Source organism: Cucurbita pepo, chromosome LG09 (assembly GCF_002806865.2).
Source record: "Cucurbita pepo subsp. pepo cultivar mu-cu-16 chromosome LG09, ASM280686v2, whole genome shotgun sequence".
NCBI lineage: Eukaryota > Viridiplantae > Streptophyta > Magnoliopsida > Cucurbitales > Cucurbitaceae > Cucurbita > Cucurbita pepo.
In genome coordinates, this window is record NC_036646.1 from 9,156,564 (window position 1) to 9,182,006 (window position 25,443).

Consider the following 25,443-nt stretch of genomic DNA (forward strand, 5'->3'; position numbering starts at 1 on the left):
AATGATAATTTTTTCATTTTCACACGATTGATTTAAAATGATATATTTATTTTTCACATTATTAATTTAAGGCGATTTTTGTGGTTAAACATTCACGGGTTTATGGGTGTAAAGAAATTGATTGTGTTTTGTTTTGGACTTTTAATTCGATTTTGGACAATAATATTAGCATTTTAGTTTCTTGGTTGCAGCTCCATTTCTTTGACTAAACAAATATAATAGGACTTTGAGGATTTATTGAATTTTATTTTCAAATTAAAAGCACCCGACATAAATAAAATATATTCAACTCCAATATAGTTTAATGTTCTCTAAGCATTTGAAATTTACGGGTCGATCTTTATTTATTTATTTATTTATTTTTGTTATTGTTATTACTAACAAAAAAAAAATGGATAGATTAAAATTGTGACCAAATATTCTCGAAAGAGATTTGAAGTCCCTTTAGTCTTTATATCAATTACGCTCGTTAAGAAGTCACTACCTGTTGTCGTAAGTCAAACCTAACATTTTAGTCTAATTTTTAGCACATTAGGTCCACAGGCCTAACCAAATCACTTGAAAACATCTATAATTCCACAATTTAAGCATAATTAATTCTCAAGAGTGATCACATTTATCCAACTTTATTTCATTCTATCTAATCAAACACAATGGAGAGAGAAAAAAAATCCACAATAAATAAATAAAAAGACTTTCTTTTCCTTAAAATTTCATATCAATGTTTTTTTAAAAAAATTAATAATTTACTATACTAAATTTAAAATTTTGATTTGGTCAAATAATTATTAAATACAAAATTTAAAATCTATTATACACTTTGAAAACTAAAAATGCACTAAATTCTTTCATAAAACATATACGCAAATTCCTCGAAGAACCCAAAAATTCCACAAAAATTTGAATCTAAACAAGAGGAACAGAAATCTGCCACGCCTTAATATCACAGTCCAAACCACCACTATAAACCACAAACGACCTGTCGTTCTGGTTGCACCGATCAACCCCCGCCGCCAAGCACTTCACCGGACCGTTATGCCCTTCCAAAACCCTCAAGCAGACATAATTTCCGGCGACCGCCCTTCTCCAAATTCTGATCGTCTTGTCTGCAGAGCCACTGCAGACCAAATCTAACACCACAGCCAAGCACAAAATGGCCTTCGAATGGCCTCTCAACATACCCACATACTCCATTAACCCACCCTCTTCCTCCTTTTCCCAAACCAGAACCGACCTGTCGCAGGCGCCGGAAAATAAAGCCGACCCATCTCCGGCGAGGGCCAAGGCATTAATCCCCGAGCTGTGCTTCTCCAGTGTTTGGACCAAAAAATGCCTTTTCCCATCTGGGTTTTTCCTCCACACTTTGATCCTCTTGTCCGTTGATCCAGTGTACACGTCGCCGTCGCCGGCGATCGCCACAGCGTTTATGGCGTCGTCGTGAGCTCCGGCGACGGATTCCAAACATTTGAAATCGGAAGTCCGCCAGATTTTGAGAGTCCGATCCCAAGAGACGGAATAGAGAAGCGACTCGTCGTTTGATAGAGCAAGAGCTGAAACCGTATCGACATGATGAACCCATGTGCATTTCTTGTGCCGCCGGATCTGTACCTGATTATTGGGCATCAAAAGCCTGGCCGTCCGGTCGCCGAGCGTCGGTAGCGTGGCCAAGCGCGTGTACTTTTGGTTGTGATCGAATTCGTTTGAGATTCTCCAAACGCGAATCTTTTGATCCTGATGGGCACTGTAGAGTTTGTCAGATGAAACCACTAGAGATTTCACTGCGCCATGTCCGGCTGTAACCATATTGTTTTGAAACTCTTCATGATTTGATTCAAATTCTTGTGATGGGCTTCGTCTCCATGATCGGATTTCCTTGTCGGAGGAACCGGAATAAAGGAATTTTCCGGCGAGAGTTAGAGAAGAGATGTAAGAAGAATGGCCCTTGAAAGTGGTAAGACATGAAGAAGAAGAAGAAGAAGAAGACGAAGAAGATGAAAAAAATTGGTCGGAATTATGAAAAGTTTGATGGAATTCCATGATTCCCATTTGGAAGAACAGAGTGTTCGAGGAAGATGATGAGTCGGGGCAACTTTTTATAGATGATTTTTCAGTTTTGTGTTGGCAAAAAGTGGGAGAGACAAGCAATGGCCCACTTTGTTTCTCTCTGTATAGTTTTGGTGAACATGAAACGTACTGAATGGTTCTAAACAGCCTCAAATTGACCTATTTCTCTCCATTTTTTCTCTCTTTCTCTCTCTATCTCTATCGCCATGCATACAAGCAACAACAGAGCTTGTTCTCCCACTGTTACAGATTCACCATCTTCAAATTCGACATCATAACATTTGGATATTATCTCTCTACCAAACCAATTGACGGTCTAGATTTGCGAGATCCACGCTAAACATGAGTGTGGATAACCTTCCCTAATAGATGTGTTTTAAAACCGTGAGACTAACAACGATACATAACAGGTCAAAGTGGACAATATCTACTAGCAGTGCGCTCGAGCTATTATAAATGGTATCAAAGTCAGGTATCGGGCGGTGTGCCAACGAGAACGCCGGCCCACAAGGAAGTGAGTTGTAAGATAACATGTCGGTTGGATAGGGGAACGAAGCATTCTTCATGAGAATGTTGAGCCCTTACTCCAAGGGGGTGGATTGTGAGATCCCACCTTGGTTGGAGAGGGGAATGAACCATTACTAGAAAGGGTGTGGAAACCTCTCCCTAATAGACTCGGTTGGAGAGAAGAATGAAATATTCTCTGCGAAGACGCTGGCCCTCAAAGAGGTGAATTATAAGATCTTACATCAATCGAAGAAAGGAACGAAACATGATTAGAAAGGGCATGGAAACTCTCCCTAATAGACATATTTTAAAATTGTTGTTTTAAAATTATGAGACTCACAATGATACATTAACATATCAAAACAGACAATATCTACTAACACTAGACTTCAGATTCTTACGCCAGCCGCTGGATAAAAACTTTAGTAACATGAAATCCAAGATATGGTTCAATCCATTTTGGGTGAGAGATGAAGTAATGGAGTTATTGGGATTAATAATTGACAGTGACGGCTTCTGGGGCCTTTCCTCCGTGAACCAAAAATCAGCTTCCAACAAAACGGACAACCCCTATTTCCTTAAAACTAGCAATTCAATTAATCATGATTAATACTACGAAAACTTTGCTCACTAATTTCCCATCAAGTTTCTATTTCTTATGTTCTCTTGTGTTAGTGTTAGATGTTAGATGAATTGTGTTAGTGTTAGATGTTAGATGAATGACTATGATACCATGTTAGATGAATGAACCTAAATTTAGTTAGGCTAATAGAATTTTCAAATGTCGAACAAAAGATTCTAAAAGAAAAAGAACTTGAAGTTCCTTGAAGGCATAATAAAAAATGACTAAGACTACAAAAGAAAAAGAGTCGAGCGTCGATTAGAGAGAGACGTACTTTGTTCGAGGGGAGGTGTTGGTGGATGAAAGTCCTACATCAGCTAATTTAAGGAATGATCACGTGTTTATAGTCCAAGAATACTATCTCCATTTGGTTTAAGGCCTTTTTGGGAAGCACAAAGCAAAGTCACGAGAGCTTATGCTCAAAGTGGACAATATCATACCATTGTGGAGAGTATCAAGGTCATCTTTGACCTTGACCTTGTATATATGAACTATAACTTTCCGTTTACCAAAGATGGCTTAATGCAATAAGGATCTAGATAACTTCATTTTAATAAGGATAGGTTTTTTCAGGTAGGATTAGGGGATGGTTCTTCATTTCTGCAGCCACTAAAAAAAATCAATATTTAGAACAATAAAGAAAAAGTCCATAGAACATAATTGAATTAATGCCCATATATAGCATATGCTTTTTTCTTTATAATTTGGCAGCCTTAAAAGGCTAAAATGCAAGTGTTCTTCAAATCATTGATATTATTTGGGGAAAATGGTTTGTTTTCCCCAAAAAAAATACCCATTTTTCCTATGTACCTGATGAAACCTTAACTGAATTAGGCTTATTTTGGATAAAAATGTTCATCATTCACCCACCTTTATGGTTTCTTTTGTTGAGTTTCTCACAAATTTTGAAAAGATATTTCTAGAGAAAAAAAAAAAAGTGAATTCAAAATATAGTTTCCCCAAACCTTTAAGATATAATAATATTATAAATTTAATACATTAATTTTGATTTTGATGTCCTCTCAATTTAGTCTTTGAACTTACAATTTTTTTAAATTTATCCATCTACCATGTATAAAATTTGAATGGACATAAAAATTGAAATTATATCTAATAAATCAATTAATTTATTTAAAAAATGAAAATTTCAACCGCCAGACATCTTGAAAGTACTTATGAAAGTTCAAAAACTTTGAACTTAAATAAACACAGACCATAACCTAACTATCTCGTAGATAAGATTCCTTGATGAGATACATTTGAACAAGATGAGAAAACAAGATTAAAGAGTAAAAGGATATCAGAAATTCAATTCATAGGGAGTAGATAGAAAATGAGAGATGTCTTGACTCTTGTCCAAAAATATTGACAAATTCAAGAACTAAGAGACATTTGTTCCAGAAAAAAAACTCAACTTGGCTTAAATGAAGAGGGATTCATCCACTAATAATGACAGTTTTACAAACAAAAGTTCACAGTAAAATGGTCATTCGAGATTCAACTTTTAATCTTTGTGAGGGAAAACGAAATATCCTTTTTGAAGTGGAGAACCTTCAGCTTTACGACTTTTCTCTATGCCCATTGAAGGAAGCAATGAGCATCATCCAACTCAAATATGTGGCAAAAGGGCATGGTAAAGTTGGTACTCTTAGGCAAAAAGGTGAGGGTAAAAGTAAAAAGCTCTATGGTAAGAAGTTTGCATACTTTCAAACAGAGAGGTAATATTTTGACAGAAAAAGGAAGGAAGGAAGACTAATAATGGAGAAGAAGAGGATGGGAATAGAGCAGAGCACATGGGTCGAGTTTGTAACTTTCCAAGAGATTGAATTTTAGCCTTTTTCAGCTGCTCCTTTAGTGCTCCACTGAATGGGAATTCTGTTACGTGTTTTTGTAAGAGGATCCTTTTTCAACCGTTGGTGTGAGATCCCAAATCGGTTGGAGAGGAGAATGAAACACTCTTTATAAGGGTGTGAAAACCTTTCTCTAGCAGACGCGTTTTAAAAATCTTGAGGGGAAGCCAGAAAGAAAAACCCAAAGAAGACAATATCTGCTAGCGGTGGACTTGAGTTGTTACCGTTGCTCTCTCTATGTGACTGCTAAAGGACATCTCCCATGGCTTCCTTTCAGCCCTTCATTTGTTGCCCAAGTGTTTGGCTCCTCTCCTCTATTTAGAGTACTCTTTCATTTTGCAGGGTTCCCCTTCATTTCATCCCCTTCCTTGAGTGCCTACCATTTATTATGCTTCTTTTCAAGGCTTTTACTTTGTAGCTGGTAGGGTTTAGTTTAATTTTCTATGCTTTTTGGGTTAAGATTAATTTAATAATCTACGAGACTGGTCCTAAAAGAGAGGTAATTTGTAAAAGAAAAAAAGAAACCATGAGTAAACACAAAATCATAAATAAGCTATTCTTAATTAAATTATTAGGCTAAGACCCATAGAAACGGTAGTATTAGAGATCTCATATCAGTTAGAGAGGAAAACGAAGCATTCCTTATAAGAGTGTAGAAACCTTTCTCTAATAGATGCGTTTTAAAAACGTGAGGCTGACGACAATACGTAATGGATCAAAGTGGACAATATCTGCTAGAAGTGAACTTGGGCTGTTACATTTTCAAAAGGTTAACCTCGATACTTTCAAATGGTGTAGAAACCAATTGTTCAAGATCCTCTTTCATGGAAAAAGACTTAGATCCACGATTTAAACTTTCATTTTCATGTGAAAGTACAGAGCAAAAGACAAAAAAATCGTCCTAGAAAATTGACATACTTAGTATATGATTAAATATGGTCTTCGGATAACGAGTCCCCTCTTCGACTTGAACTCATAAATTTTGCTTTTGAACCCTACCTAAGAAGCATCATCTACGAATCAGAGATATTTAACTTGCTTATACACTCGAGATCTTCTTCACTTCTAATTAATGCGAGGTTATAGTTGCATCTCTAAGGTATCCTAGATCAAAGATTTGAAAATCGTAGTTCGAATCGATACCTAAACACTAACCTTCATCAATCATACATCACTATGATTGTAAAACGTTGTTCTAAAAGGAAAAACAAAGAAATAGTTTGAAGACAGTTCTTCAAACAAACGAAACAGTTCGAAACATTAAAACTAAATTTGAACTTATGGGTGGGATAAAACTATTCACACACTGTTCAAAACAAAACATGTTGCGATTGCCACTTGACTCTAAAAAAATAGTGTGTGAATTATAGTGGGAAGTAGGAAGAATTATAGTGGGAACTAGGAAGACAGTGAGAAAAAACAAACTGATCAGATCATCAATATTGGCCACCACCCACCAACAAAAAGCTTACATAATTCCCATATCAACCTTATTTACACTAAAGACACAATTTGGAAAAGCCCTAATTCTTCATTAAATTTCCAATCTGCTAACAAGTTTTTGGATAAATTTATCCAACCTGATATGGGACAAAAAGTACACGCATCAGGATTCTCGTAACTAGATGGGTGTGTTAGAAATCACGAATCTCCACAATGGTATGATATTGTCCACTTTGAGCGTAAGCTCTCATAGCTTTACTTTTGGTTTCCTCAAAAGGCCTCATACCAATGGAGATGCAAAGTACACTATAGAGCCTCCCCGAAACCTATAGAATCCTTGAACAACCTCTCTTTAATCAAGGCTCGACTCCTCAGGAGTCCTTGAACAAAGTACACCCTTTGTTCGACACTTGAGTCACTCAACATTTGAGAATTCTATTGACATGGCTAAGTTAAGAGCATGGCTCTGATACTATGTTAGGAATCACGAATCTCCACAATGGTATAATATTGTTCACTTTAAGTATAAGCTCTCATGGCTTTGCTTTTGGTTTCCCCAAAAAGCCTCTTACCAATAAAGATGTATTCCTTACTTATAAATTCAGGATCATTCTCTAAATTAACCGATCCTCAACCTAATTTTTCAGTAACATGAATAAACAAAGCTCTACAGAAATGGTTGAAAGTAACAAAATGATGAGATGACCAGATTTTAGTTTCGATTACGATAAGAAAATAATGGTGTTTTTAGTTCAGATTTGATTACCAGACAATGCGCAATTGGTTACAGCTTGGAATCCCTATCCAAATTCTGAATGGTTGTCCCATACGTGACAGTGGCAATGGAGTAGGCAACTTTTAATCAAAATTTACATCAAATCCTTCGATTTCCTGTCAAATTTTTCACCTCTCAAGCTGCGATTTGAACATGAAAGGACTTAGAAATTGAAATCGATCTGTTCTTTCTCGCGATTATTCAATTTTCTAAATGCAGAGGACATGTTTGGTTGTAAAAAGAAAGAGAGATTAGTAGAGTTTGTAAGTATCAACCAACAGAGAAACTCACATGGAAGTCGGCGAAAATTTACTTCAAGCTTTGCTCGATCTGTAGTCAATAATGAAACCCTTCACATGGGGCGAAGAGCGATGAAAATGTACAAATGTTGATCTCCGCCATTTCACCCATAGCCCCCAATTTTACCTTGACGGCCATTTTTCGTACCAAAAATTCAAAATTANTTTTTTTTTTTTTTTTTTTTTTTTTTTTTTTTTTTTTTTTTTTTTCCTTTGAAATTAAACTTTAATTTGTTTGATTTATTACTATATTTCTAAAAAAAATTCANTTGAAAAAAAAAAAAAAAAAAAAGATAAATGTGTATTTTAAAGGGAGTGGTTTTCACGTAACAATGTTTCGTTCCATTCTCCAATTCATGTATGATCTCACAATTCATCCCTTCGAAGTTCAACGATTCCTACTCATTTCTCTCCCCAATCGATGCAACCACAATCCACTCCCATTCACGGCTTAACGTCCTTGTTGGCACACTGCCCGATGTTTGACTCTGATACCATTTGTGACAACTTGAGACCACCGCTAGTAGATATAAGAGTGTGGACGTATTTTAAAATCGTGAAGCTATAAGAGTGTGGACATATTTTAAAATCGTGAAGCTGACGGCGATATGTAACCAATCAAAACGGTGCTAGTAGTAGACTTGAATTGTTACAAAATATTTGTAACAAAGTAGGAAAAAGTTATTATAAAGAAAGATTTTAAAAAAGAAATGGGTAAATTAATCATTTTTACAAATATATATATATATATATATATCTCCAAAGTCAAGATGCTACATTTGACCTCTTCCATGGCAGCAAAAGAGGAGAAGCCTTACAGAAAATTGGATGCATCAGTTGTTTGTTGCATTGCAATCCCAACACGAGCATAATCCAACTAGTTAAACCATTAAAATCTTGGACGTTATACAAAAGTACAGAGCTTAAGGTTAAAGGTTTAGCATCAATTTCAATCTCAGCATTTTAAACCAATTCGAGCATAATCTTACTAGTGAAACCATCAAAATCAACGTTATACGAAAGTATGAAGCTTAAGGTTCAAGGTTTACCATCGGTTTCAATCCCAACATTTTAAACGAATTTGAGCATAATCCTGCTAGTAACCATCAAAATCTTAGACGCTGCACAAAAGTACGGAGCTTAAGGTTCACGGTTTAGCATCAGTTTCAATCCTAACATTTTAAACCAATTCGAGCATAATCTTGCTAGTCAAACCATCAAAATCTTAATCGCTATACAAAAGTACAGAGCTTAAGGTTCACAGTTTAGCATCAGTTTCAATCCCAACAGTTTAAACCAATTCGAGCATACTCTTACTAGTCAAACCATCAAAATCTTGGAAGCTTTGAGCTGTACAAAAGTACAAAACTTAAGGTTTAGAATTTAGCATTAGTTTCAATCCGAACATTTTAAACCAATTCAAGCATAATCTTACTAATCAAACCATCAAAATCTTAGACGCTATACGAAAGTACGGAGCTTAAGGTTCATTTTAAACCAGTTGGAGCATAATCTTGCTAGTCGAACCATCAAAATCTGAGATGCTGTATAAAAGTACGGAGCATAAGGTTCAAGGTTTAGCATCAATTTCAATCCCACGATTTACTCAATCCATCTAAATTGATTTGAACGCAATTCAAACGAACGAACAAAACATCGTTAACCTTCTTTAAAACATCAACAGCCTTCTTTAAAGATCAAAAATTCAAATCCATGACCAGAAATACCTAAACTGGCTGCCTTTGAACCATTCCATTCACAACTGTCATCTACTTTCCCTGGATTTCTCCCATAATTTAATTTTCCAGAGATAGTTCAGCTGGATAAAAGGGAAAAAGATCATGAGGGGCTTAAGAAATCATATGGCATGAAGCAAGTGGAAGATATAGAACAAGTACCAGAACACCATCCAGAATTTGATAAGCCAACTTCTCTGATTGGAATTTATCTTTGCATTCATTTACTTTCACAAGAATTGCATCCTGAAACCTAACAGAACATAAGATTTCCAGACGAAAATTCGAAAACGCATATCATTTTGGTTATAACTGGAAAGCAATTTTCAACGAAGGCGATGTCGCCAATTTCATTGAACACACTGTCGGGGAAAGGGATAGCTACAATAAAATAAGAAGATGATGAGACACTAAAGAATGGAGAAAATAAATAAATAACTATGTTAGGCTTGTTTTCAGAATAATACAAACAAACATGAACCTATTGGAAATGTTTTCCACTTTCCAAGATGAACCCTTCTTGGGATGGTGCATTAAGAAAATGCAACCAAGAAAAGGTCTAATTTTCTTGACTAATGGCAGTAGAAACTGCGCTTAATCGAGCTAAACTTATTAACTATTTCGGGCCGAAACAAAGCGGATCAAGATATTTGTATAGGTTTCTTCACTGCTTCAGAATACCATGATTTCCAAGCTTCCACGTAATGGGAGAAAAGTTCTTTTAAGGCTGAGCGATTCCAAGAACAAACACCACAGCATTAGTTTATATCAAGTTTGAAGATCATCGTAAAAATTGTGAACTTGTTGCCTAATGTTGACCAATAAAGGTTACAATATCAAGCATGAGAAGAGTACTGAAGTATGATTGAAAATTGTAAACCAGTAGATGTGCTGTGTAAAAATGAAAAGGTGAACAGAGTTTGGACATTCAACCAATTGGTCACTTAGATCAACTACGGCATTTCAAAATAAAGCAGCACTTTGTTCAACTGTGTTTAATTAGGTGCTTTACCTTGGTTGTGATATTGAGGGCGGAATGTCGAGGAAAGGCTTTCCCAATCGTGAGTTCGCTTCACGTTGTTATTGTCTAAGACACCAACTTTAGCTACTGTTACAGGAGCAAATGGTCCAAATTGATAGCTCTTGGAAGTTCGCTCACATTCCTGATCCTGACTGTTCTGGCTGTCATCTTGTGATGAATTCTCGCATGGCACTGGCTTTTGCATGTTAAGGCAATGATTTAAACTCGGATAGGCTGAATTTTCGGTCTTAGTTTTCTTATAACTGACATTCGTTACGTCTGTTCCAAATGCCCTTTTTTTCGACTCTGGAAGAACAATAGGCTCATTCTTGACCTTACCCCTTACTCCCAACCACCTAAACGCTGGCTTTCTCGTGTCAGTTGTATGCGTCTGCATACGATTCAAAAAAAATTCAAACTTGTGCCGAAAAGATAACAAAAAAACAAACAAACACCATGTCTGACATCTTTAAGGTTGCTTGTAGCATGAAGAAATGCAGTACCTTCTCAATTAGATTCATAGAAGACAGAACATTTGCAATGTCGTATAGCCGCCTCACTTTTGCTGCATACGTATAGAGATGAGTTATCATCAAGCATTTCCCAGTTCACATGTTGAAATTAACAGCAAAGCTTAGGATTCCTTACTTCTCATTATTGATGAATTGTGGCCATCTCCTAATAAGAGCCTCGCAGCTTCATCAAGGGAAATCATATTCACCTGTAATGTCAAAATTATTCAATCAATCAACAGAACTCGAAGAGGATCAATCACAAACAAGTAAAAGATAGGGTGGGGGAAGTTTCCACTCACATGACTGCAAATAAATAGCTTAACAAAATTTTGAGTCAGAAGCGCCAATGATTTTTCCCTCCTATTGTCTGCATAAGCTAATAGAAAGTATAAGGGAACCAGATCGTGGAGGGCAGCCAACTTTTTTATTACATACAACAAATACGAGAATAGGGATTTGAACCACCAAAGAGTAAATGTCTTGATGGCTAACCAATTCTCATATTGACTAAACACAGAGTATCAATTCAAGCAATAAGAATAACCAAACTGAAAATAAGAAAATGGGCAACTTTCCAAGCAAATTCAAACCCAATTGAAGTACCAAGGAAAGTGCGTACCGGCTTTTAAAGATGATGAAGATTTGGGCATGGTGGCAGTTGAGTTTTGGCTTCCGGTTGGATTGGAAAGTCTTTCATCGTCATCTTCATCATCTGAGACCTAAATGTGACCAAATGTAAGACGAGAAACCCATAAACACACAATGAAGAACAAGGGAAATGAAGGCGTGGGGTTTATAGAATAACTAATTAGCTTACTTTTGCATAATCGGTGCCATCAGATGCGCTGCAATTATCCTTCAACCCTTCCTCCTATCAAACAATTTAGAATGAAGTAAGAAGCAGAAGAAACGAAATCAACTAATCTCCAATTTTCCCTAGAAAATCCGGTTCCACCCACCTTAAGATCTTGCAAGGCCTTTGGAATTGCCCCAAACCCATTCCAACTGTACTGATTTTTCGCCTTTCTGGAGAGAACCTAAATTAATAAGAGAAAGAAGAAGCCTAAGTTAGCACATACACGGAATTAGACTAAACACAGAACAAACTTTGCGAAACCAAAAAAAAAAAAAAAAAAAAAAAGAAAAGAGAAAAAACGTGAATGAATAAATAATCCTACCCCGACGCTCTCCAAGACATTCACAATATCATAGATCCGCCGCCTTTCCACACCTACACAAACCAAAACCCCCGAATTTCAGAAAAAAAAACAGCCAAAACCAAAGAACTGAACCCTTCACAGAACGAATTCGAACTAGAATTAAACCTAATCGCGATGCAGCATCATCAAGCCCAATCGAGTGAACTTCATCATGGTTATACAAGCTCAAAAAACTGCACAGCAGAAAAAAACAAATCAAAAGCCGGAAAACACGAAACAAAAAGGCATTAATTACACCATCGGCAAAAGAACCATACTTTGAGCACAAAAGACCGAGGGATTTCTGCTTCCTACTGTAAGTGTGGTGTCTGGAAGACGAAGAATCCGGTAACGCAGAAGAGGATGGCAGAGCCGCCATGAAGTCGTCAGTGTCACCGTCACCGTCTCCGCCTCCGCCGCAGATCTACAAAGAAGTGAAGAAAAGTGTGCAGGAAGTGGGGATGGGAATTGGAGGGAAGAGAGAAATGGGAGATGAGAGAGAGGGTGAATATGGACGGTTGAGATTAAGAAGAGAGATGAGAGAGAGAAAGATGGAGGGAGAAAGAGGACTTTTTGGACTTTGGGCGGGGTGGGGGGCGGGTTTTTCGTAATTTTAAAAATTTTCTTTTTTTTTTTTTTAAATAAGCGGGAATTAAATTTTACGCGCCTCCGCCTTCCGTCTGATTTTTCTTTTGGACACGTGGACCTTCTTAGTGGGACCCATTTATATCCTACCTGTCAATTCCCCAAAATAATCGCTACCACGTCGGATTTTTCTTTTTATATTTTTTATTTTCAGCCACGTGGACCTTTCTAGTGGGACCTATTTGAATCCTACCTGTCGATTTCTCAAAATAATCGCTACCACGTCGGATTTTTCTTTTTATATTTTTTATTTTCAGACACACGTGGACCTTTCTAGTGGGACCTATTTGAATCCTACCTGCCGATTTCTCAAAATAATCGCTTCCACGTTGGATTTTTCTTTTTATATTTTTTTTATTTTCGAACACGTGGACCTTTCTAGTGGGACCTATTTGAATCCTACCTGTCTATTTCTCAAAATAATCGTTTACGTCGGATTTTTTTTTTCATTTGGACACGTGGACCTTTCTAGTGGGACCCATTTGAATCCTACCTGTTATTTTAAATATTTGCTGGTGCATTTGTTCGTTTATTAAATTCTTTGTTATGAGCTATTAGTGACGTTTGAAAGACTTGGTGACTCGAATAACTCAGATATACAAAAGATGTTATATAAATAAATTACAAAGGAAATAGAGAGAACAATAAATGAATACAAGATATTTGTTTATGATAAACCGTAATGGAAAGCTAAATATCTTTAACACCCCTGAAAACTGAGCATCGAATTTAAACAAATGCGAAGTTTTGATCTGAAAATTCAAAGAGAGGTCGACAGAGGGTAGAATTAGAGAAAGAAAACCATCAGCGGACGGTATTGAGAAATAACCATGGGTTGTGGGTTATAGAGACCCAAGGCAAAGGCTTCAGAATTAGAGTGATACTCTATTATGAGAAAAGGACAAGAGACACAGCGGGAGGGCTCGACGGTGGCTACAAAGAAGGAAGAGTGGACGTGGTGACAATCAGAACAAGAGAGGAAGAAGAGGGTCGAAATTGAGAATGCGGACTCTGGGGTGTATTTTAGACGAAGAAATAAAGAGAGGGGGAAAGACAAAGTGGGGCATGCGCCTTTTTGGACTGGTTTGGTATTGAGCAAATGAGCACGAATATCTCGAGTTATAGCAGGTGGTGAAGTTCCAATGGATGAAGANCCCCCCCCCCCCGAAGCAAAGACGAAAACAGTGTTGAAGCTGAAATAGTCACCACAGTTGACGAAGGGGTCAATTTTGGTGAGGAGGGTACGACGACTTGGTTGGTGAAAAGGCCAGTGTGGCACCCGAATTCAGAAGGTAAATCTCTGCAGTAGGTGGATGGACTTCTCGAGATTCCGTATATTTTCGATGAGAACGATTAGGATTAGAAGGTGAGGTTGCATGTACAGAGTAGGCTTGCAAAGGAAGATTTGGACGCTAAAAAGGTGGAGCCGAAGAGTAATCAATCGACTATGCCTGTAGGAGCCATGGCGACTACACCCTTATAGCGTGGAGAAGAATATAAGTAGAAGATTCAGAAGTTAAGCGAATGCAGCTCTTGAAGACAGTCACGTGTCATGGTCATGCTCGTTCAAGGTGTGTTGTTCATGGCCGCATGCCGACGACAAGCCAAACTCTTTATGTCTTTCCATGTTCAAGTGTTTTACTTTTGTATTTTTAGGAAGTATGACGTTTCGAAAAAATCACGTGTAGGTCTGCCAGACATGAAATGCCTCAAAATGAGGATATGATTAGTTGTCAACTTCTCCTTGTCAATAGTTATATTAGTTATATACTGTGAGCGGTTGTTGTTGCTCTTTTTCTTGCATATATAACACTTCTTTCAAAACTTCTATTTCGAAAATCTCTCTGCACCCGTTTTCTAAAATCTTCTTCTTAAATCGAGGCCAGAGGCTCGAGCATACGTCGCTTGCCGTAGGCACGTAAGAACGAATTGACTTAGCTCACTTGTTGTTGGAAAGTGAGTGCTGCACAATTGCAAGTCCGCTGCCATCAAAAGTGCTAAAGAAAACCTTGATCGAACCTCTCAGCTATAAATGCCAAGGTTTTCGAACCGGGTCCAATCCAACGAGCCCGCATTCGAGCCACAAGAGCCCATAGGGCATTGTGAACCGTGTCCACAAGATTGGCAAAATCGGCGGCGGCTGCGGCGGCAGTGTCTACGGCGGAGCTAGATTGCGTTTAAGCGTTTTGGTGGGTACAGATAGAGGAAAAAACAACCTTCGTGTTCGTCTTGTACACGAACAGGGGATTGAAACAACTTATTTTCCCACTTCCCCTGAATTTTCCCTCGTATTTTCTCTCAACCCAAACAGAAAAATTCAATCTTTCGATATCATGTGAGGCTTGGGCTTGAACCCACAAGTGGGCTTTATGCATTAGGCCCATGAATGTGAACAAATGATCACGGAAGAGCCGATGTTGAAGTTTAATTTTGTTTCTTTTTAAAAGTTTGGGCGGGCAGGAGCCGGAGCCTCCGAATATGGTGGGGCGAAACGAACAGAAGGCGCATGTTAGCGACGCTCACAATTTGAAGTTTGAGTTACAAGGAAGAGCGCTAGAAGGGCGCCATAGGAGCGGAGATTCAATGAGTTCCAAAGAAAATTGTAGAAACGAGCTTCGTACTGCGATTCGGCAGCTCAGTGATCGTTGTCTCTACTCTGCTTCTAAATGGTACAATCCCCATAGCCCTAAAATTTCTCTGTGTATCTGTTTTGGTGCTTCTGATCTGTTATTCGCTATCAATCTTGTTTGAACTTCTCAAATGCTGGTTTATGTGAATCATTTTGATCTTCGGAGTCCATTTTCTTGGAGTTTAGATGTTAATTTCACATGATTTCTGAGAAATCAGCGGGTAATAACGAATTGATGATGTTGAATGGATGAATGTTCTTGATTAGCCCTATACTTTTGAAACAATCGGCAAGCTCTTGTAACGATTAATCTCTGTATATTGTAATGTAGCTTAAAGATTTCATTGAAGTTTTGACATGTCTGTATCTTCACAGGGCAGCTGAGCAATTGGTCGGTATTGAGCAAGATCCAGCTAAGTTCACACCTTCAAACACGAGGTTTCAGCGTGGTAGTTCTAGTATTCGTCGACGATTTCACACGAATGAGGGTTGTTCAACCCCAATTACTGGCTTATCTTATGTATCTACTCCGGTGATGGAGGAGGATGAGGTTGTGGATGGTGATTTTTACCTTCTGGCCAAGTCGTATTTTGATTGTCGCGAGTATAATAGGGCGGCTCATGTTCTTCGGGAGCAAAATGGAAAGAAATCCGTGTTCTTGCGGCTGTATGCTCTCTATCTGGTTCGTTAATCCTTACCATTTGTAATGTTTGTTCCTGATTTTAAGTTCTTGTTATGCATCGTCGTAAAGTAATCTGACTCGATTGCGTCGGTCCATAAATATTCAGTTGCCATGATATCTAGTATATGTTTAAATTTTGTTACGTTGATGAATAGAGCCCGTTTTGGTATTACTCAAAAACTTATACGTAATTCTAATAACAAAAACTTATTTGCATCACTATAGTGCCTATTCATGAGCTTTATCACGGTGTAACAGTTCAAGCCCACTGCGAACAAATATTATCTGCTTTAGCTCGTTATGTATGTCATCAGCCTCACGGTTTTAAAACGCGTCTGTTAGGGAGAGGTTTCCACACCCTTATAAGGAATGCTTCGTTCTCCTCTCCAACCGATGTGGGATTTCACAATCCAATCCCCTTGGGGGCATAACGTCCTCGTTGGCACACCGCTTGGTGTCTGGCTCTAATACCATTTGTAACAGCCTAAGCCCACCGCTAACGATATTATCCGCTTTGGCCTGTTACGTTTCGTCGTTAGCTTGACGTGTTTAAAATCGTGAGGCTGACGACGATACGTAATGGGCTAAAGTAGATAATGCTATCTGTTATAGCATATAAGGGTTCTAAGGCTTTTCTTTTACCGTTCGATGAATGTTTTGACGTTTCTTGTTTTCATGTTCTATATACTCGCACATATATTTCTTGGTTTCTCTTCTTCTTCAACTTAAAAGCTCCTGCACAAGCTGACAACCGGTGTCTTACTTCGTGTAGGCTGGTGAAAAGCGGAAAGAAGAAGAGGTAGTTGAACTCGAGGGATCATTAGGTAAGAGCGATGCTGTAAACCAAGAATTGGTTTCACTGGAAAGGGAACTATCAACCCTCCGAAAAAACGTCACAGCTGACCCATTTGAACTCTACTTATACGGACTCGTACTCAAACAGAAAGGCAGTGAAAATCTTTCGCGCACCGTTCTTGTGGAGTCGGTGAACAGCTACCCTTGGAACTGGAGTGCATGGTCGGAGCTGCAATCGTTATGCACCACAATTGACATATTGAACAGCCTAAATCTCAATAACCATTGGATGAAGGACTTCTTTCTTGCCGGTGCTTACCAAGAACTTAGAATGCACAATGAATCCTTGGCTAAGTATGAGAACTTACAAGCTACATTTAGTTTTAGTAATTACATTCAAGCTCAAATTGCAAAAGCTCAATATAGTTTAAGGGAGTTCGATCAAGTCGAAGCAATATTCGAAGAACTTCTTCGGAACGATCCATATCGAGTGGAAGACATGGATATGTATTCAAACGTGCTCTATGCAAAGGAATGCTTCTCTGCCTTGAGCTACCTTGCTCATAGAGTTTTCATGACGGATAAGTATAGACCCGAATCTTGCTGCATTATTGGAAATTACTATAGTTTGAAAGGACAGCACGAGAAGTCGGTTGTATATTTCCGAAGGGCACTCAAATTGAACAAGAATTATTTATCTGCTTGGACTCTGATGGGACATGAATTCGTGGAGATGAAGAACATCCCGGCTGCTATCGATGCGTATCGAAGGGCTGTAGATATAAATTCATGTGATTATCGAGCTTGGTATGGGTTAGGACAAGCTTACGAAATGATGGGTATGCCCTTTTATGCTCTCCATTACTTCAAGAAGGCTGTATTTTTGCAGCCAAACGATTCTCGGGTTTGGATTGCCATGGCTCAATGTTACGAAAGCGAACAGCTCCGAATGCTCGAGGAGGCAATCAAGTGTTACAGAAGGGCTGCAAATTGTAATGATAGGGAAGCAATTGCTCTGCACCAGTTGGCTAAACTACACTCTGAGTTGGGGCAGTCGGAAGAGGCTGCATTCTACTACAAGAAGGATTTAGAGAGAATGGAAGCTGAAGAGAGAGAAGGACCAAATATGGTTGAAGCTCTGCTTTTTCTTGCTACATATTATAAAGCACAAAAGAAGTTCGATGAAGCCGAAGTATATTGTACACGGCTCTTGGATTACACCGGGCCGGTGAGTATTACTGGTTTTGTGCATGCTTCGTTCAACGACACGTAATTCGAGTCTCACTCAACAACGTTTTCTTTTGTGTCTTTCGTTGCAGGAGAAGGAAACGGCTAAGGATTTACTTAGAGGAATGAGGCTAGCACAATCTAGCTTTCCATCCATGGATGTCGAGCTCTTTCCTCCGTAAGTTATCTCGGTTGCGACGCCTGATTTTCTAACCTCTTTATTCCAACATTCAGAAACAAATACAGGTCGGTCCATACGGAATAATATATACTGCAAAGTGTTCGGCCTAGCGATCTGCATTTCGTTGAAGTTCCAACGTCGAGGTTCGATGCTTTTATCCTATTGTATTCGTCTTACTCGTTAGCTCAGCTCAGCCCATCCTAGGCTTGGCTGTTCATTCTGAAATGCTCAGTAGAAAGAGCATTTTGATGCCTTGTGGAATCTGTTTTCTGTTGTATCATTGTCGATTGATTCATGTAGCGTTAGAAACTATACTGATTATTTAGAACTGCATTTTTTGTGATCATTCTATTGTGCAATACAAGAAGGGCAATTTGTGCACATTGGGAAAGAATGGTGTAATGGGTAACTTTTGAGCTTTTTTTGGTTAAACCATCGTAGATACTGACTCGAACCATCAATCTTTTAGATGATAATAGGTACTTTAGCTAGCGAATTCCCGTTCTAACTGATGAGTAATTACATTTAACCCTTTGAACTCTATTGGATTACAGATTTAGTTAAAAGAACAAGATTATTGTAATGCCCCAGATCCACCGCTAGTAGATATTGTCCTCTTTGGGCTTTCCCTCAAGGCTTTAAAACGCGTCTGCTAGAGAAAGGTTTCCACACCTTTATAAATGGTGGTCTGTTCTCCTCCCCAACGAATGTGGGACATCACAATCCACACCCCCCTTTGGGGCCCAGCATCCTCGCTGGCACTCTTTCCTTCCTCCAATCGATGTGGGACCGCCCCTAAATCCACCTCCCTTTGGGGTCCAGCGTCCTTATTGGCACACCGCCTCGTGTCTACCCCCTTCGGGGAACAGCGAGAAGGCTGGCACATTGTTCGGTATCTAGCTCTGATACCATTTGTAACGTCTCAGATCCACCACTAACAGATATTGTCATCTTTGGGTTTTCCCTTCCGGGCTTCCCTTAAAGGTTTTAAAATGCGTTTGTTAGGGGAAGGTGTCCACACCCTTATAAATGGGGGTTTGTTCTCCTCCCCAACTAATGTGGGACATCACAATTATTATGAATTCTTTCTCGAGTCAATATGAACATCGTCATTTTCATAGGCGTGTCCATTGAACTCGGCATCTTAACGTTGCACGTAATGGGCATATTCTTTTTGCAGAAATTGGAGCCAATGAACTAACAGTTTAACCTTATGTTGGAAAATATTCCAGGTGTAGGAAAACAGTATGCTCCATACTACTGCTGCATAAACATCTGTATGAATGACTTGAACACAGAAAGCTCCATCAATTTAATTGAATTCTCAAACTTTTCTGTTCCCCAAAATAGAACGTTTTCCACGCCCAAGGTTCTGAAGATCCAAGCACAATGAAAACAAATTTGGGTTCAATACAGTTTGTTTCATCAAACACTTGTTTTCAAACTGTCTCAGATTAACAATGAAAGCAAACGTACGAGGAGTATAGTTCACTCGTGTTGTAGCATCTTAATTTCAACTTGGGTCGATCAAGAAGTTGTCGATCGATGGCATAATTTCTGGGGTCGATCAAGACTCCAATCTTGGCTCCTACTTCACCCTCATCTCTTTTGATGAGCTTGGTTCTTCCTAAGCTTGTTCTGAATGGCCACGAGCTGTGCTTGCTTTTCGAACTCGGAAGCCTTGGAAGGGGCTTGAAGCTTTGACAAAACAACTGAGGAAGGAAGACTACAAAGGCAGAGCGGAGACCAAATCGCTGTTTCAACCTTGTCGCCCCTCCTTTACAAGCTCACTCGTCGTTCCCCACTAGAGATACTTTACTAAAACTTTGGAAAATCAAAGACAGGTCCTTTCCAAATGGAAGATTCAACATTGAATTTTTTTTTTTTTTTTTTGCCCAAAAAAATATTGAAGAATTGTTCATCAACTTATGAACTTGGATGATGAAAGTTCCACATCGGCTAATTTAAGGAATGATCAAAGAATACTATCTCCATTGGAATGAGGCCTTTTGGGAAAGCCCAAAGCAAGGCCACGAGAGCTTATGCTCAAAGTGGATAATATATGTCATTGATTCTTAACCGAACTAATATGAATATTTTGATGGAATTGTATGCCCACAGAGCATATTCAACATCAATCAACATATATTCCAAGAAGCATATAAGAACAATCAAAACAACAAGAAAAGGACCAGTAGGGGAATCACCTAAAAAAAGGAAATTTTATCCAAAAGGAATTGGAGAAAGGGCAGAGAGAAAGCTGCAAGTTTTGGCTCTTAGCTTCAGTGGCAGCTCCTTTTCAGGTAACCAACAACAAGTTTGAACGTTGAATTTTGGACCATTAGAATTTAGAATCTCTCTTTTTCTTACACCATTTAATGGCAGTTCTTTCTCAGCTGCAAAGGAACGAAAACACTACAGAGAAATAAATACCATATGAAAATTGGAATATAATTAACTAAGCTTTCCCAAGGGGAAAGAAAAATGCCATGATTCAAGGTTTTAATATATATAGTAACGAAAGGAAGGATATAAAGATTACATAAACATTCATAAGTTAGCGGACGATATATATATATATATCGATCGTCCATATGGTACTTGCTCATGGCCTGTGGAGCTTCCTTGGAAATCATTTCACTTGCTTAGCAACCAATATTTTCTTGCAAAACAGCCCATATTCAGGTTTTTTTTGTTGCAGTTGGTTTTATTTCTCAAAGCAACAATTATGAATTTCAGGGCAGACAGAGTTCTATCACCGCCACTTCTTCTCAGACAAAGATATGAGCTGCAGAAACATAATTCCAGGATTACATGAGTGAACAATGCAGTTTTTTATATGACACCTATCATTTATGACATGAAAGATGTTGAAATGGCATAAAAAGGATGCAAAGATCCCAAATAACAAAACAACAATGAGTTTCATCAAGGTTTTCGAGGTGTATTCTAAACCAAACCAAACAATATACCAGTATGGTAGCTAAAGCTAATATAAAAAGGGTGGAAATTGCAGCAAAAATGGGTTTTAGGGGAAGGCCAGCTCCTTGGTTGCAGCAAGTCTTGTGGCCTAGCAGTAGAATGCCAGCATTTTTCCGATAAACAAGTCATAGTTGAAGGCTATGGCCTAGAAGGCAGGATGGTTGTTGTATATATATATATATATATATATATATATATATATATAGTTGAAATTGCTCATGGCAAGTGATGTTAACGATCAACTATCTATTTATGTGTTTCTACAGCTTACGATGACAACCAAAGAGAATTCAAATATACAGGAAACACTTAAGAGAGGTTTCTCCATGTTTTGTGTTCTCAGTTTCTCGAAGTGTAAATTTTATAAGAGTTTAGCGGGGAGGGTACCCGAAAATCACCGTTGCATATCAAGGATTTAATATCAAATCAACAAAAACGACAACCATATGCAGGAACCATAACCAATGAAGAAACAACTTGAACGGTAGAGATAAATTATGATATGAAAGGAGATAACACGCACGCGATATGTGTTTCTAACAATTACATTTCTACTAGGCTATATGAGATACTGTATACGATTACCAGCTATGCCTGTAAATACTCAAACTTAAAATCTCCTCCACATACTAAATATGAATTTTCTCCCAGTGGTTTAGGCTATGAGTAATTTGTAAGAACAGATGCATCGGAGAAGCGTAATCCAGAGAAATGGCCAGAAATGCAAGCAGTATAGCAAAATAAAGTTCACAAACATTAGCTATATTGCCTGTTGAGACTAGACAACGAACTATCTCTCATTCAGTACCACGGAGTATTATGCCCTTACCCAGTACTAGAAAGTGTGCAATTAACTAATTCCAGATGCTTAGAGACGAAATAGAAGGCTATTATACCAACACGTCAAAGTAGATATAAAACTAACCTGCCGAGCAACCTGTGCCAATCGACGGTTGTCCCGAGATGATTCTGTCATTAAGCTATACTTGTCTGATTCTGATGATGCACTTTGTTTATCCTTCATCCTTTTCTTTAATATGGTTTCATCAACTGATGATTTCCCATCAGGGCTGCTTAAAGATTCCTTCTTTCGTTTTCTTTGGAATGTATACTTGAGAACTTTATTATCTGACTGTTGACTCGGAATCTCATCAAGTACATCGGAGTTTTTCATATCCAAGTTAACTGATGACTCCTTAACTGGGTCGACGTCTATTTTATAAGCAGAAGCCTCCACATTCTCCCCACATAAATTTTCCTGGCCAGTGAAGTCAGATTTAGCTACAACTGCTATATCATCGTCCGTCATGTTCCTAGGAGGGCAATAATTTATTACTGCTCCATCTCCCTCACTGGCGTCGGGACATCCTGAAGGTGTTGGCATTTCATTTATTTCCGAGAGTACGGGGGTTGAGAGCAAGATTAGACCATTCTGACCATCAATTTCTTTTTTCGACAGACATTCCTCTGAATCATCGTTATCCACTGAAAGACTTTCTGGGCAGTGAAGGTCAGGTGACTTGCGTTGCTTAGTAATGTCATCAAGAACAGGTAAAGCTTTCCTCTTGTTGTACCTAGTAGCTCGTTTTCTTTTTCGGCGGAGGGATTTAATAATTGGAACTTGACTATCCTTGCTTAATAACTCAGGCAATGCCTTGATCTCATTAAAATTCTTCCTTTCTCGACCGATATAATCATCCTTGGCAATGAATGTTTTACACATAAGTTTACCCTCTTCTTCACCCGTATTGAACGCCTTATTCTTGACATTTTCAGCTTGTCCAGCCAGACACACTTTTCGATCAATCAATTTTCTTTCAAATGCACGTACTCTCTGAGTACAGCCATTTCTGTAAAGCTTGGGTTCTTTGCTTCTCATCACCATGGAGGCAAAATCTCCGTGAACTTGACCATTATCCATCTGCAATTCATTTTTACTTTCAGGCCAGCTATCAATGCATGTCCCATTTAAAGTTGAATTTATGCTATAAGGTACAATCCTCTCATGCAAGTTCGGCAAGTCCTCCCGAGATGCAACATTACTGGCCAAGTTTTGCTTATCTTGGGGCACTACTTTTTTGTTCCTCACATGTTCCAATTCATCTTGAACTTCCTGCAACTGAGCTCTAAGTTCCCTCACTATGTCCTCAGCTTCCTCAAGCTGGGCTTCAAGTTCTTCGATCTTTTTCTTTTGATTTGAAGACACCGTCTCTGCCTCGCTGACCTGAAAACATGGCATATTTCAGCTCCACACTTGTTCACAAAAATTAGAAAAGCACAAAAAGAAACTTCAGTTTCTTTTTCTGGTTATGTTGAGAAAGATACAACTATTAATAACTTCATTCAAGCATTATTCTGTGTTTCTAGCTCTCTTCATTCTTATTCTTTTCCACAGTTCATTTCAAAATGTTTGGCGCTGTTTTGCAACTGCCGACTTAAATTGATTACAAGGAAATAGTTGATTTAAGCAACGAACAGCCAGAAAATAGCGAGAACTGATTGAATGGCTGTGTAAAAAACTAGCTACAAATTATGAAAGAACGAAATCCGTTACCCAACATTAAAGATTACCAACTAGCGTAAAGATCACAAATTTTTCTTCCAAATCCATTAACAGCAACAGGGTACAAATCAAAACCACCAAGCCAACCACATCAGAACGTGATCCGAAGAACACACAAAATTCTAAACAAGAAACAAACAAACAAACCTTAGAATCCAACATTTGCTTAAGCCTAAGCAGTATCCGGAAAGCCTCATCTTTAGTCGCGGCGAGCTCCTGCTGGAACCGAATAGCGTTCCTCTCAGAAACCATAATACGCGCCGCCGCTTCCTTCGCCGTATTGAGGATTATATCGGCGTAAGCCTTCTTGAGGGCCGTCAATTTCTGAAAACAAACAAAATCCATTACAAAATCAGACGAAACACACCGCTAAATCCCAGTCGAAGGCAGTAAAACAAACTTCAATAAGATCAAAATCACCTCCTCTCACACATTCCCCACCAAAACCACAAATCCAGAATAAAAAATCCCAAAACAAACAAACAAAGGAAGTTCGTTAAAGCAGCGAGGGCAATCTCAATAGAATTACAGTCGATTAACAAATAGTGGCGATTCGAACAATATACCTCAGAATCTTCCATTACCGATGAATCCAAGAGCCTTCTCCGCTCTTTGCTGATTTATTTGGACCCCGTTGTGAAGAATGAAGAAAAGAGAAAGAATAAGCGCGGAGGTTTGTTCTGTTTCCCCCCCTCGCTTTTACTTCAGCTGTCTGTTACGAACTGAATGACTCAAGTCCAACCCTAATTACTATTTTACCCTCTCCACCCTCCCGTAATTACACCGCCTGCCACTTCAGTGGCCAACCGCAACAACGCCGGTTTTTTTTAATTCCGCCATTAGATTTTTTTTTCTCTCTCCTCGCACGTATCAGCTCGCGCCAGCTGACGTGGACGTATCGGGCGTGACAGATGGCAATCGTTTAATACATGCTGTGGTTGGATGGACACGTGGACGGTGGTGATTTTGGTTTTACTGTGTGTAGCGAATAGAGTAGCAAATCCTTTTCTGTTTTTTTCTTTTATTTTTTAAGTAGTTAAAAAGCAAACCGTTATTTTATTATTATTATTTTTTTCGGTGTTTTGGAATCTCTGTTCCTAACCTCAAATATTGATGAAAGTGGACCGCCACCTAATTTATTTAAAAAACGACATGTCGTCCAATGAAACAATATACCTTAAATTATATCTCTCGAAGAAAATAATTTGTGTGATGCAATGTCGATGATGTTAGTTTAGTTCGGGTTGATTTTAGATTAAAAATTTGTATTGAATCGGTATGATATAAAGTTTTTTGTTCTGTCTCATGTCCAAGATCAATACCCGTCCAAGATCTGTGAGATCCCACGTTAGTTGCCGAGGGGAACGAAACATTCCTTATAAATGTGTGGAAACGTTTCCCTAATCGTGAGGCTGACAACGATACGAAATGGAACAAAGTGGACAATGTGGATCTGGGTCGTTACAAATGGTATCAGAGCCGAACACCGGACGATGTGCTAGCTTTTTCGCTGTTTCCCAAAGGGGGTAGACACGAAGCGGTGTGTCAGTAAGGACGTTGGGGCCCAAAGGGCGTGGATTTGGGAGTGGTCCCAAATCGATTGGAGGAAAGAAAGAGTGCTAGCGAGGACGTTGGGCCCCCCGAAGGGGGGTGGATTGTGATGTCCCACATTGGTTGGGGAGGAGAACAAACCACCACTTATAAGGGC

The 25,443-nt window shown here is 38.6% G+C and overlaps 4 protein-coding genes across 11 annotated transcripts; 1 reads left to right on the top strand and 3 right to left on the bottom strand.

Moving 5' to 3' along the window:
- Positions 1-814: 814 nt before the first annotated feature.
- Positions 815-7,671, bottom strand: LOC111801566 (protein JINGUBANG-like). The gene is made up of 3 exons (XM_023685593.1): positions 7,553-7,671; positions 7,253-7,401; positions 815-2,426 (listed from the first exon to the last, which is right to left on the bottom strand). Exon 3 carries the CDS (start codon positions 2,044-2,046, stop codon positions 907-909), a length of 1,140 nt encoding a protein of 379 aa, XP_023541361.1. The 5' UTR covers positions 2,047-2,426; positions 7,253-7,401; positions 7,553-7,671; the 3' UTR covers positions 815-906.
- A 1,403-nt stretch (positions 7,672-9,074) lies between these two features.
- Positions 9,075-12,567, bottom strand: LOC111801747 (E2F transcription factor-like E2FE). Of its 4 annotated transcripts, none has more exons than XR_002816177.1 (12): positions 12,310-12,567; positions 12,158-12,225; positions 12,011-12,063; positions 11,792-11,869; positions 11,650-11,703; positions 11,452-11,551; positions 11,132-11,208; positions 10,966-11,038; positions 10,821-10,882; positions 10,309-10,708; positions 9,459-9,542; positions 9,075-9,379 (listed from the first exon to the last, which is right to left on the bottom strand). XR_002816177.1 is itself a non-coding variant. In XM_023685885.1 (11 exons), exons 1-11 carry the CDS (start codon positions 12,408-12,410, stop codon positions 9,938-9,940), a joined length of 1,152 nt encoding a protein of 383 aa, XP_023541653.1. In that variant the 5' UTR covers positions 12,411-12,566; the 3' UTR covers positions 9,623-9,937. The 4 variants fall into 4 exon arrangements, 2 of the variants coding, with proteins under 2 accessions (XP_023541653.1, XP_023541654.1); XR_002816178.1 differs by having other exon boundaries at positions 9,459-9,549; XM_023685885.1 differs by lacking the exons at positions 9,075-9,379; positions 9,459-9,542 and adding an exon at positions 9,623-10,023 and having other exon boundaries at positions 12,310-12,566.
- A 2,561-nt stretch (positions 12,568-15,128) lies between these two features.
- On the top strand, positions 15,129-19,566 carry LOC111801748 (anaphase-promoting complex subunit 8-like). 4 transcript variants are annotated; one of them, XR_002816179.1, is made up of 5 exons: positions 15,129-15,345; positions 15,681-15,987; positions 16,760-18,010; positions 18,102-18,333; positions 19,423-19,566. XR_002816179.1 is itself a non-coding variant. In XM_023685887.1 (4 exons), exons 1-4 carry the CDS (start codon positions 15,155-15,157, stop codon positions 18,189-18,191), a joined length of 1,839 nt encoding a protein of 612 aa, XP_023541655.1. In that variant the 5' UTR covers positions 15,129-15,154; the 3' UTR covers positions 18,192-18,571. The 4 variants fall into 4 exon arrangements, 2 of the variants coding, with proteins under 2 accessions (XP_023541655.1, XP_023541656.1); XR_002816180.1 differs by lacking the exon at positions 19,423-19,566 and adding an exon at positions 18,745-18,763; XM_023685887.1 differs by lacking the exon at positions 19,423-19,566 and having other exon boundaries at positions 18,102-18,571.
- A 1,051-nt stretch (positions 19,567-20,617) lies between these two features.
- Positions 20,618-24,439, bottom strand: LOC111801750. Of its 2 annotated transcripts, none has more exons than XM_023685889.1 (4): positions 24,302-24,439; positions 23,883-24,059; positions 22,098-23,396; positions 20,618-20,978 (listed from the first exon to the last, which is right to left on the bottom strand). In XM_023685889.1, the coding sequence occupies exons 1-4, from the start codon at positions 24,314-24,316 to the stop codon at positions 20,946-20,948; spliced, it is 1,524 nt and encodes a 507-aa protein (XP_023541657.1). In that variant the 5' UTR covers positions 24,317-24,439; the 3' UTR covers positions 20,618-20,945. The 2 variants fall into 2 exon arrangements, with proteins under 2 accessions (XP_023541657.1, XP_023541658.1); XM_023685890.1 differs by lacking the exon at positions 24,302-24,439 and adding an exon at positions 24,156-24,253.
- Positions 24,440-25,443: the final 1,004 nt, after the last annotated feature.